The 12,632-nt window shown below is 58.8% G+C and overlaps 1 protein-coding gene across 5 annotated transcripts in view; it reads left to right on the forward strand.

Annotated features, from left to right (window-relative positions):
- The first annotated feature begins 251 nt into the window (after nt 1–251).
- The window catches only part of SEC16A (SEC16 homolog A, endoplasmic reticulum export factor), a 31,082-nt gene continuing 18,701 nt past the window's right edge, over nt 252–12,632 (forward strand). For 2 of the 5 annotated variants that reach the window (XM_069579874.1, XM_069579875.1), the window contains exons 1-4: nt 761–914; nt 4,455–8,072; nt 9,665–9,795; nt 12,322–12,419. In XM_069579874.1, coding sequence (XP_069435975.1) covers nt 4,524–8,072; nt 9,665–9,795; nt 12,322–12,419 — 3,778 coding nt within the window. In that variant the 5' untranslated portion in view covers nt 761–914; nt 4,455–4,523. Of the gene's footprint in view, nt 500–741; nt 915–3,775; nt 3,866–4,454; nt 8,073–9,664; nt 9,796–12,321; nt 12,420–12,632 lie in introns of those variants that run through there. The other 3 variants (XM_069579872.1, XM_069579876.1, XM_069579873.1) reach the window with 3 other exon arrangements.

Here is a 12,632-nt window from a genome sequence, read left to right on the forward strand (position 1 = left end):
GGACGACCCTCCCGAAGCGGGAGCCAGGGTGGCTGTGGACTGGGGGCCAGGCCGTGTCTCTTCCTGCTCCATCGGTACGCAGCGGGAGGGCTTCCAGAGAGCTACCGGTGAGCCGGGACAAGGTGGCGGGGCAGATCTGGAAGACCCAGCAGCCCGGGGCGGTAACTAGGCAACCCGCGAGCCGCCGCGAGCAGCGCACGCGCAGCCCACGGGGGCGGCCGGCGCATGCTCGGTGGCCTTCCGCCCGTCTCAGGCTTCGGAAGTCCAACGGCAGGACGCGAGGAACGCGCCTGCGCCAAGGCGCCCCTCCGGTTCTCGGAGCAGCCCGGTAGCCGCTCTCGGCTGGGGTACCTGCTGGCGTTCAAGACTGAGCCTTTCCTTGGGTATGCTGGAAGGCTCCCGACTCTTCTCACATCCTCAGGCCAGAAGAGGCCGGAAGAAAGAGCCAGCATAACCCGTACGACGTCCCAGAGCGGTGCTCGCGCGCCGGACCGGGCAGGTGGGCGAGGGGCGGGGCCCCGGGGATGGGCGGTGGAGAGCGGGGGGCGGGGATGAGGGGCGGGACCATGAGAATGGGGCGGGACTGGATGCGGCAGGGGAAGGGGCGGGGCCCAGGGGTGGGCCGTGGAGAACAGGGGGAATGGGGCGGGACTGGATGCGGCAGGGGCGGGGCGTCCCGAGGGCCCCTGCGAGGGGCGTGGCGCGCGCTGACGTCTCTGTCGGACACGTCGGCGGAGCGGAGGCCGCGGCCCCCGGAGCCGGATGTGCCAAGATGGCTGCCGCTGCTGCTGTGTCGGCGCTTGTCGCAACCGCCGAGCCGTCTTCTTCGCGCGGCTCTTGAGGAGCCGGAGCCGGGGGTCGCGGAGCGAACGGGCAGGAGCCGGCGGGGGCCTCGGCCTCCCTGCAGCGCGCCGGTGAGGGTCTGGGTTGGGGCGGAGGGAGGCGACTGGACCGGGCCCAGCTCGAAGCGAACGGGAGCGTCTCCGGGGAGCCGCCGGGGACCTGGGGCGGAGGCGCCGGGGGGTTCGGGCGGGAGCCTGCGGGCCGAGCAGGCCAGGCGACCACCATGAGTGCTGACGTGGCCCCACACCTGCACAGGCTGTCGGGTCAGTTGTGTGAGCCCTGGCCGTTGTGGTCTCGGTGTGGGGTTATGTTGGAAAGGCTGGAGGAAAAGCCAGACCTGCAACTCTTTAGAGAGTAGAAACATCTCGGGAATTCCTTTCACAGTTTAGCGTGCCCTTTGCTTCGAAGGGTCCGCGGTGTGGTTTCTGCTGAGCCGTGCCGGCGTTGAGGTACATTGACATTTGAACCGAGGAACTACAGCCTTGTTGAGTCTATTGGTAATCTCGTGGGGAGGTCACCAAGATGTTGCAACCGAGGTCAGGCGCTGTGTTTTATATCAAGGGGCAGAGGAGTGTGTCCACCAACCTGCCCTTTCTGTGATGAAAGTATTATTGTAGAGCGTCTTGGACGTGAGACAGCCACCTAAAATCAGTTTTGCTGTTTTATGTAAAGTTTTAAGTGGCTTGGTGGTTGGGTTGCTCGTCTTGGACGTGAGACAGCCACCTAAAATCAGTTTTGCTGTTTTATGTAAAGTTTTAAGTGGCTTGGTGGTTGGGTTGCTTATTAAGATTTTGTTCGATGTAGAGGTTAACTAGAGAGGTGTTTCCCGTCCCTGGAAATGGTTAAGAAGCAAACTTAAGTCACAAACAGTTGTTCCTAGGGTGACACTTGTTCAGGTGTCTGCACTGCCCTTCTTCCCACCTCCCCCGCCCCACTGCAATGCTCTTTCTTAGGGTTCCGGGTGCTCTTGTCTTGTAGAGATCCAGCAGGAGGCAAAAAGTCCTTTCTTTCTTGTTTTTTGTGACTCATAATGCCTTAACAGCAAGTTACTGCAGTTTAAGTCTCAAAAGTTTTCTTTAGGGTAGCGTGTAAATTTTAACACGGTTCCCTCCAGCCTCTGTAAGCATCTTGACTTAACGTCAGAGTGTCCTTTTGGCTCTTTGTTGCTTTGGGCAGTGTTGAGAAACCCCCTTCCTTTTCCCTAGCATCTCAGTGTTTGATTCTGTACTCAGCAGCGTTGGGGGTCTGTGCTGTCCTTGTGCCGGTATGCCATAGTCTGATGGATATGTTGTGTGGCAGTCGCCTCAAGGGCAGAGCCTGGACTCCCCAGTACTTCTTGGAGCTCCGGTTGGTTTTCATGCTCGTGCTTGAGGCAGCTGCCCTAGCAGGAGAGATGTGTGCTTTCATTATCTCAGTTCAGTAGCCAGAAATTTATATTGAAACAGGTTGTGCTTATTTCAGGTAGATCCAAGGCAGCTTAATTGAAGAGCTACAGTTATGAGTAATATATCTTTAGGAAGATCAGCTGGTTTCTTTGAAGCAGTCTGCCATTTTTAAAGTTAGATGACCTGAGGCTACAGAATGACTTACTGGACAGAATGAAAGTCCCTATAGTTGAGATAAACAATACGTGCTTGCATTGTTTTTCTGCTGATGAATAGAGAAAAAGATGAAAAGAATAATGTTCAAGGCAGATCATTGTTCCAAATGAAACAGTTTATTGTTGAAAAGCTCTTAGTGGTCAGGGGGAGAAGGGGAAGCTACTTTGGAGGGAAGTGATAGTGTCTGCTTATGAAGTGATCCTTAGGAATTGAGAAAATAATGCTAAGAAAGTTTCTGCAAGGAAAATAAATGAGTATAAATGTTTTGTGAAATTTAGATTCAGGTAAGATTTCGCTCGTAAACAGCTGTAGGGATTAGGGCCTCCATAATCCACTGTGAATAGAATTTCATAAGACTAAACCCAGAAGGAACTTTGAAACCATCATTTCAGTTCTCTTGCTTTATAGATGAAGGAATCGGGTCACTCACGGAGCAGCGGTGCGGCTGGGCCATTCAGCTGGCGCCAGTCCTTTTCTCATGGTGACACTTAAGGAATTAATCCTGTGGGCCTATGCTCTGTATTTTATTTTTTAATATATGCTGTTTAGTGTGATTGAGGGTTTCCTGTTGAAGTCTTCCAAGGAGGAGGCCATGTCTTTGGAAGAGGCCTTGGGTGCCTCCCTTTCACATGTAAGAGGAAGAGGCTCTGCTCTTCTCCCCTGGGTCCATGTAAAGCTGAGCTGTAAGTGTTCTTAGTTTTTAAATGACAGCTTAGAACCAAAGGAAGTCGCTGATGCAGTTCTTCGTATATTTAATTCCATGAAATCTAAGTGAGTGTCAAAGTGCTTGTCTATTGGAAAGGACTCCCTGTTGGCCCGGGAGAAGGCCCTGTCGGAGCAGTAGTTGCAGCGGACAGCTTTCGTTAGTAACTGACTGGATTTAATGTGCATTCGTTCACTTTTCCTTTTGCCAGAATTTCTTCTGTCCAAGGACGGAAACGTGGTGCTTCATGCAGATGACGCTGCAGAGCCCTTCTGTCACTTCTCCCTTTGGTATCGGCTCTTCTCTGTGATGGGCTCCTCTTAATCCATTTGTGAGGGTGTCGCTGGGGAGGAGGGCTGACACACAGAAGAGGAATTTGTAAAGAGACGGTACTTGGATTTTTGTCTTAAAAGTGCAGATTAACTGTTCAAGATTATACTTAGTATGTTTTATTAAAAAACAGACAACCACAAAAGACGCTGTAAAGAGGATTTCTGCTCCTTTGTTTTCCGCCAAGGGCTTGAGGGCCGTCTGCTTATTACTGACAAGTTTTGAATGAACTTAGTTGCTCAGTTTTAGCACTGATTTATGGTTACTTGGGATTTTCGTTCCAGGCATAGTTGTTACAGCGCCAGTCATCAGACGCAGCTTGTTTTGCTGATGGTGTGCAACCCGTCACCGTGTGGAAAAGGAGACATTTTACAGGCTGGGGTAAAAGGTGTGTTAGGCACATAGAACTCAGATAGTTGTTATTTTGCAGCTTACCTGACTGTGCTTTATAACGCTTTTCAGTTAAAATGGAGAAGCAGGCTTTTACCTTTGGTTTTCCTTTCCAAATGTAAAATTAACCTGTGTGAAAAGTACGATATGTGATCTTAAGAGAGGAGGCGGCTCTTTCCGGACTTAGTGATAATTTGTCGGAAAATGTGGAGGCACTGTGTACCTGGTGCCCCGTGTTGGGTTCTGCTTGGTCCCTGCCAGCTTGCTGAGGGCATTGTGGAGGCAGTGGGCATTCCACATGGGTATGTAGCTCGGTGACATAACTGAATTTCACAGAAGGGCAGTGACTTGTCTGAAGTCACTTGGCTGGCCCCAGCACGGCCAGCCTTGGCATCCAGGCCGGTGTTGTTGCTCCCAGGATAGCAGTCCTCTCAGGGGTGGGCGAGGGGTGGGTGTATCCCTCAGGACTTACAAGATGCAAAACTGTTTTCCCATTTTTTTCATCTTTCTCAATTTTCCTGATTGTAGCCAGGACTATGAATAAATGGATTTTATGCTAACTTTTTTTTCCTCTTTTTCTTTTTCAGTTCAAATTAAGGAAAGCCTCCCTCCTGCTTCTTTCTGCAAGCAGCATCTCATTGTGCAAGAGCTCAGTCATGCAGCCGCCGCCCCAGGCCGTCCCTTCGGGCGTGGTCCGGCCGCCTCCGTCGGGGAGTCCTCAGACCATGTTCTGGTCTAACAGCCCTTATAGGAGACAGGCCGGCAGTCACACTCCGATGGCCCCGATAACCTGCCCACTGCAGCCAGTGACAGATCCTTTTGCTTTCAGTCGACAGGCTCTCCAGAGTACATCGCTGGGCGGTTCGTCTAAAAGCAGCCCGCCCATTTTGCAAGGCCCACCCCCGCCATCATCCCTGCAGCGTGCTGGTCTGCCCGTGCCTCACACAAACACTGGGGACAGCTCCCAAGGGCCCTGCGAACCTCTGCCAGGGCCTCCGGTGCAGCCCAGGGCAGATGCCAGCCCATTTCCCGGGGCGCCGATGCCCTCGGCCTCACATGGGCCCGAGACGAACAGGAGTGCCAAGGCTCCCGGCCCAGAGCCTGAGCTCCCGAACCCGCCGTACCCTCCACAGTACATTCCAGCAGTGGGGTCCAGTGGCTCTCGCGGGGGCCTTCCGCAGGGGCACGTGCCTCAGCCTGACAGACCCCTGAGCCGGCCGAGCCCCCCCGACAGTGCCGCACCCCCAGCAGCACTCCCGCTCCCCCCTCAGCCCTGCCAGCAAGTGCCTGGGCAGTGGGGGCCAGGGCAGGGAGGCCCACGGCCCCCGGGTCAGCAGTACTGGCCTGGCCCAGAGGGACCCCCGCAGATCCCAGGGCCCCACGCCTCCAGCGTCACCCACTTTCCCCCTCTGTCCAGCCTGCATCAGCATCCTGGCCACGAGCAGCTCGGCCCCCCGGCATCCTTACCAGGACCCTCAGCCAGTGACGGAAGAAACGAGGCCGTCTGCCTGCCCAGTGGAGACCACTCAGCAAATAGCTTTGATCCAGAGAGCGCGTTCAGGCAGAATTCCAGAGTTGGAAATGCTCGGGCAAACCAGGAGCTCAGGTCGAGTCCTGGAGTGAACAGAGAGCAGCTGTCGGGCCTGGTTGCCGTTAGCCCGCTCGCTCAGGGAAACGGCCTGGAAAGCCACTCGCACTGCTCGCCGGGGGCCAGGGGTGCCTGGACCCCACTGGAGGCGGGCTCGGGTGCACTCGCCATGTTTTTCAAAGGAGGAGAGACAGAGAATGAAGAGAACCTCTCGTTGGAAACAGCGGGCTCTGCCGGGCAGGCCGACGTGGACGGTTTCTGCCTCGGCCAGCTTCCCGCACATGTGGGCGCAGGAGGCGCTCACCAGGCCTTTCCCAGAGGCTCCAGCGGCGAGCCCACGCAGCTGGGGGGGGAGCCACAGCCTTACTTCCCTCAGTCTGCAGGTAGCCCTCACGAGAAAGCAGCCTCTAAGGTGGCCACCGTGGATGTGTGGGCGGACACGGCCCGTGCAGGGGCTCAGTACGAGAATGTTGAGAACCTGGAGTTCGTTCAGAACCAGGAAGTTCTGCCGAGCGAGCCCCTCAGCATGGATCCTTCCTCCCCAGGCGATCTGCTCAGGTGCGGGCCCCTTCCTGGCCCAGCTGGCCCCAGGCTCGGTGCGGTGGGCCCTGTGGGAGGCGGGGGCCTGAATCTCGAGGCCCTGGATATGACAGCGCGCCCTGCACGGTCTGACAGCGTGTCGTCCGGTTACAGCGGCAAGAGCCACCGGGGCCTTCCAGGTGCCAGGCTCCGCGACTCGGGTACCTTCATTCAACAGGAAGTGGGAAAACCTGAGGATGAGTCTCCAGGGAGGTTTTTTAAGCAGATCGATTCTTCTCCTGTCGGCGGCGAGACAGACGAGACCAGCAGCCAGAACTACCTTGGCAGCCTGTCCCAGCCCTCGACCCCAAGCCCCCCAAAACCTACGGGGGTGTTTCAGACGAGTGCAAACAGTTCTTTTGAACCCGTGAAATCGCACTTGGTTGGAGTAAAGCCCGTTGAGGCAGATCGCGCCAATGTGGTGGGGGAGGTGAGGGGGCCCAGTGCCCGCCAGCAGCACAGGGCCGCCGCTGCCACGCCTGATGCCGCCCCTGGCAACCTGGAGCAGCCCCCCGACAACATGGAGACCCTCTTCCCGCCACAGCGCTGTGTGCCACCTCTCGCCACCCCCCTGGAGGCCGGACGTGGGCTTCTGCAGGCCACGGGGCCGCCCTTGGAAACGGTGCTGCCAACACCCGAGAAGAGGCCCTCGACCAGGGTGCAGGGGCCTGTGAAGTGTGAGAGCCCCGCAACGACCCTGTGGGCACAGAACGAGCTCCCAGATTTTGGGGGCAATGTCCTTCTGGCCCCAGCGGCTCCCGTGCTTCACGTGCCAGTGAAACCTCAGCCGCCTGAAGCGATCCAGCCCCCAGACGCGGGGGCGGCGCGGCAGGTGGGCTCTGGCGGGCAGAGTGGGGGTGGCCTTGGCGCTTCTGAGAACCTGGAGAACCCTCCGCAGCTTGGCGAAGAGGAGGCCCTCCCGCCGCAGGCTGGCCCCAGCTATGCCAGCCTGTTGTCCTCCCCACCCGCTGAGTCTTTGCAGAATCAGCCCATCTTGATCGCCCAGCCCGATCAAAGCTATCGGCTGGCTCAGCCTGTCAGCGTTTCTCAGTCCTTACCGAATCCTGACGAGAAGGCTCCGTCCTGGAGAGACTCTTCGGTGGGAGATAAGCCCATAGTCAGCGGCCGGGCTGCCGGGGGTGATCCTGGAGAGAATGTACCTTTGTCTGGGATGCCAGCTAGCTCTCTCATCTGCTCGCCTCTGCCTAACCATCTGGCTCAGAGTCCTTTTCCACAAGTTTCTGGTACCTATGACATGGTTTCTAATCAAGCTGCTAATTTGCTGGTTCAACCGCACTCTCATCCAAATGCCTTGCTTCCAGAAGGTCAGAAGGTCCACAACGCAGAGAGTGTGCCTCCTGAGGAGGTGCCCAGTCCTGCGGGGGGTGCAGGCCTGGTGTTAGTGCCGCCTGCAAGTAGCACCTCCCTGCCTGACAACAGCAAGCCAGGCCTCCGTGGCAGGCGGGACGGAGCTTCGGGAGCCCTGGACTTCATGTTTGGTAGGACTTTGGAAAATCCTGCAGGAGTGTACAGCCTGGCCCACGTGGATGGCCCAGCCTCTGTTCAGCAGCCCGCTGCCAGTCGTCGGCCGCCTGGGCCTGGGGCGAACACCTCGGACCGTTTCTATCAGCAGGTGATGAAAGAGGCTCATGACCAGCCTGGTGCAGAGAGAGCCCAGCAGGAGCTGGCACTGCCACTGCCTGCTCCACAAGGGCCCAGAGCAGTGCTTCCAGAGCCGTCAAACCCGGGGAGTCCCCCGGTGCAGGCACAGCCTGCAGACCCGGCCCGGCCCGCAAGCCCAGCTCCTGCTGACGCGGGTCAGCAGCTGCTGCCCCGGCCGCCTCGGTCCTCCAGCGCCTCTGTTGTGTCCACCAGCTCGGGCCAGGCGGCCCCACGGCCCGACCAGCAGTGGCTGCAGCCCCCGCCTCCCGACCTGGCGTCATACTTCTACTACAGGCCCCTGTATGACGGCTACCAGCCCCCGTACCCGTACTCCGCATACCCGCCGGACCCTGGCCCAGCCACCCACTATTACCAGGTAGGGCCACGCTCTTGCGCGGCTGAGCGCTCTGACCAGAGACCTCTTTCTCGTGTCCTGCCCCGGGGCAGGGTTCTGCGGTCAGTCCTGAGGGGACCCATGGTCCCCCTGCTGGCACACGCCTCTTCACGAGCTTCCTGAGAAGGGTGTTCCCCGTCGCAGCTCCTTCAGCGGACCACAGCCCTTCTCCTGGAGGGCCGCGCTGCACACGGGCGTGTTTTAGTTGGGGAGAAGCGCTGCTTCATTTTGGTGTAGCACAGCATGCTCCAGCTTACGTGAGAAAGGGCCCTCACTTCCTGTCCCGCCCACTGGCTTGCCACAGAACCTGAGTTCTGGGTGGCACATTTTGGGAAACTGGAATAGCTTCTTGAAGTTTCTTTCTGGTTTTAACATCAAAAACTTACATGAGAAGCAACAGGAAAACTTTAGTCTTTTAAAGCCCTCCTTTAGGGTAAAATTGTTTAGGGTAAGAAATTCGGTTTGGGATGTAGCGCGGGTGGAACAGTTGAGAGCAGTGGCGCTGTGCACACTTCAGGACCTGGCCGTGGCAGAGGGGGCCGCTGTGCTGCGCAGGGGATCCTTTCTCACCTCTCTTCACGGTGAGCCAGGCCCACGAGTGCTGTTAAGTTTCCGTTTAATCCTGCTGTAGCGGGATCCACATGGACACACCTTTGATGGTCTGCTTGTTACCATCTCATGTCCTGGCCCAGCATTGCCACAGTCTGCAGAGGCAGGATTGTGGACCGGGAGTTTGGAGCCCCTTGCCTGACGTGGGTGTGGACCCCACACTGGAGGCCCCCCAGTCAGAAGCAGCTGAGGGAGCAGAGCTGTGGTGGGCTGGGGGCTGCCTGGGGGTGGGGCAGCCTGAGGGCCTTCAAGAATCTCTGTATGCATGGGAATGAGTTACACGCCTAACCCCGAGACCTGGGAATCTGAGAGCCAGGAGGAGCCCCAGAGACTTATTTCCATGGAAGGACCACCCTCTGCAGGAGCCCCGGGTGGGCCGGCAGAGTGTGGAGGGGCCCGAGTCCCAGCCAGCTCCTGGCACTGCTGTGTGTGTGTGGGGAGGGGGGCGGCGGCCAGGCCCCAGCGGGGGTCAAGGGTAAGTCCACGCTGCGTGCTGTCTCATTCTCTAGCAGCTCTTGACAGAGAATCAGGCCCTGAGACAGGAAGGACAGGTCTGACTCGTGCCCGGGTCACCCGTCTCTGCGTCAGGCTCCAGCGTGGCCGTAGGGCCACAGGGCTGCTGCGTCTGGAAGGGGCTGAAAGCCTCCTGAGGCTAGAGCGTGGTCCTCTTTTTGGGGTTGTCTGTGCCCGCGGGACCCAATCCCAGGGGACCCAGATTCTTTTGCTTGCTTGAATTGGTGCCCGAGATGGGACCCCAGGTTGTGGGCTCTCAACACCTACTCAGGTGAGACCTCAGGAAGCAGAAGAGAGCCCTTGAGGCTCACCTGGGCATGGCCCGCTGCCGTACAGCCGTCTCCTGAGCCAGGCCAGGCTGTCTGCAGAGCCTCACCGGGGCCGTGAGGGCCGTGCGAGGTGCTTGTGCAGGTGGCTCTTGGCATCTAATGACCGTGTCCTTCTTCCAACAGGACATCTATGGCCTCTACGACCCCAGGTACAGGCCCTGTGACAGCGCTGCCTACATGGATCCCTGCCGCTACCCCGAGCCCGAGCGGCCCAGCTCCCGGGCCAGTCACTGCTCCGACCGCCCGGCCGCCAGGTGATTCACGTTTGTGTTGCCGGCTGTGGTGGTAGCTTAGTGATTTGGAAGAGAGCACGTTTTTGGAGAATCATACAAGCCTGTTGAGTGTGGGTTTGAGGTGCGTGGGTGCGGACAGATCGTAGGATGCACGGCCACAGGCATGTCGGCAGCTGGGCTTGGTCAAGCCAGACCCTGGGTGGGGCCACCCTCGAGCAGGGCTCCTCCCGGCCTGGGCAGTGGTCCTCTTGCTTGTGGTCACATGGCAGCTTTTAACCTGTGGAGGTTCTTCCCCACACTGGTTCCAGGCGCCCAGGCCAGGCACGCTCAGGCTGCGACTTGGAGTGGTCTGTTGGCGACAGCAGCCGCAAGCCTGGGCTGTCTGCCTGGCACTGCCTCCTGGGTCGGGAGGCCCCCAGCGAGCTCTCTCTCGCTTCTCTACCTGACTGAGTGCGTCTCGGTTTTGCAATTATAGATGAGGCATTTTGAAAGATCCTTGGCGTGGCACCTTCAGCTGAATAAAAATTTAAGCAGGTCACGGTCCTCCCACTCAGGGGCGTCCGTGGGTTAGGGTCCAGCCTCGCTACCTGCCATGGTGCCTCCCTCACCCTGGCACCCTCAGAGGCGTCCGTGGGTTAGGGTCCAGCCTCGCCACCTGCCATGGTGCCTCCCGCACTCTGGCACCCTCAGAGGCGTCCATGGGTTAGGGTCCAGCCTTGCCACCTGCCGTGGTGCCTCCCGCACCCTGGCACCCTCAGAGGCGTCCGTGGGTTAGGGTCCAGCCTTGCCACCTGCCGTGGTGCCTCCCGCACCCTGGCACCCTCAGAGGTATCCGTGGGTTAGGGTCCAGCCTTGCTGCCTGCCGCAGTGCCTCCCGTACCCTGGCACCCTCAGAGGCATCCGTGGGTTAGGGTCCAGCCTTGCTGCCTGCCGCAGTGCCTCCCGTACCCTGGCACCCTCAGAGGCGTCCGTGGGTTGGCCTCCAGCCTTGCCACCTGCCGTGGTGCCTCCCGCACCCTGGCACCCTCAGAGGCGTCCGTGGGTTAGGGTCCAGCCTCGCCACCTGACGTGGTGCCACCTGCTGTGGTGCCTCCTGCACCGTGGCACCCTCAGAGGCGTCCGTGGGTTAGGGTCCAGCCTTGCTGCCTGCCGTGGTGCCTCCTGCACCCTGACACCTCGTCTTGCAGGGCCGGGTTTCTGCAAGACTGTGAGGCTCCTTCGGCTTGCGATGGGGAGAGAGTGGCGTGGGGGAAGGCCGTGTCCCCTACTACCTTACAGACTTACAGCTGCTCCTGCTGCGTCAAGGCCTTGGTCGCTCATCTGGAGAGCGAGCTGGGCTGGTCCGGGTGGAACCATGTCCTTGGGGAGGGACGCGCTCAGCTTCAGACCCCTGAGCTCTGGGCGCTCAGTGGGAGACTGTGCCCATCTGTCCCCTGGGAGGCGAGGCTGGCGTCACAGTGGGCGCTCTGATCTGGGAGCACAGCAGGCAGGTGTTTCCTGGAAGCCCTGAGAGGCGAGGGAGGACGGGGCAGGGCACGCCTCGCCCTTCCTGTCTCCTCTCCAGCCTTCGGGTTAGTGCGAGGGGCCCGTGTGGGCTGTTGCAGTGACTGAGCAGAGGCAGGCCCGGCCTGTGGTGTCCAGGTCCCCTCTGCATCCTCACCGCGCCCTCCTCCCCGTGTGTGCATGTGTGCAGACACGCATGCAGGCCTGCGTGCACGTGTTGAGCATCCATGACCTGGGGGAGCTGCTGGAGGGAAGAGAGTGCCCTGGGTGTCCATGTGGAGTCCTTGCTGCTGGGCGACGCGGCTGGGCGAGCAGCACGGTGGCTGTGCCCCACCCCGTCCCACTCAGGGCGCATCTCTGGACCCCCGTGTTGGGGCCGGCGGCGCCCGAGTGCTGCCCCAGGGCCCCCAGTCAGTGGGTGCTGTTCCTGCGGTGGGGGGAGGGGGACATTCTTCAAGGGCAGCTGCACCCTGGAGTGAGCCATTTCCAGGGGTTTGCAGTCACAGTTTAAAAATCAGAAGTGCTATTGAGTCCTTCCAAGGATCTTCCTGACCCGGCGGGCCCGGGCCCGCTCGTCCTGCAGTAAGCGGCAGCAGCGCTAGGCAGTGAGCTGGAACGGGTGCGGGCCTCCTCCCCTTTGGAGGGCACACAGTCACAGTCGGGGGAGGGTGTCACAACAGCGCTAGCTTGGTTTCCGCAGCTCAGTGCTTTTCACTTCTGCTGAGCATGATCCCAGAACCGGGAGAGCCTGCTTCAGCGTTGGTGTCCACGGGATGGACTCCTGAGCGCATGGGAAAGCGTCAGCTCTCTTTTGCTGAACGGCACTTCCCGAGCTGCTCCAACAGATAGATGTTAGTTTGCTCTGTGGTAGGGAGTCCTGTAATCTCACTGTCGTCACTGGCTCGGGTCTCCTGACGGGAGTTTTCCCACAGCCAAGGTGCCGTGATGAGTGCCTGTGGCTCTGGGTGTGGGCTGGAATCTAGTCATACGTTAAGAAGCAGCGCCTCTTGTTTTTTAACAGTCCTGCGTGTGTGTGTTTTTCAGGCAAGCGTATCCTGAAGGTTACTATAATTCCAAAAGCGGATGGAGCAGTCAGAGTGATTACTACGCAGGTTGCTATTCCAGCCAGTACGATTACAGAGGTGCGTTCAGAAGCTGTCACGGGCTTACCGCAGCAGACGCGCGTTCAGACCTTGGTGCAGCCAGGCACAGGTGGCGGCATGGTGGACTTTCTCAGGAAACTTTTCCTTTTTATCAGTCGCGTGATTTTATCTAATCGCCAAAGTAGCCGAAAGTAATTTGCATCTAGAAATAATTATATTGCTACTGTTCATTGATAACTATCACTCAAGTCA

The sequence above is a fragment of the Ovis canadensis genome, chromosome 3 (assembly GCF_042477335.2).
Source record: "Ovis canadensis isolate MfBH-ARS-UI-01 breed Bighorn chromosome 3, ARS-UI_OviCan_v2, whole genome shotgun sequence".
Lineage (NCBI taxonomy): Eukaryota > Metazoa > Chordata > Mammalia > Artiodactyla > Bovidae > Ovis > Ovis canadensis.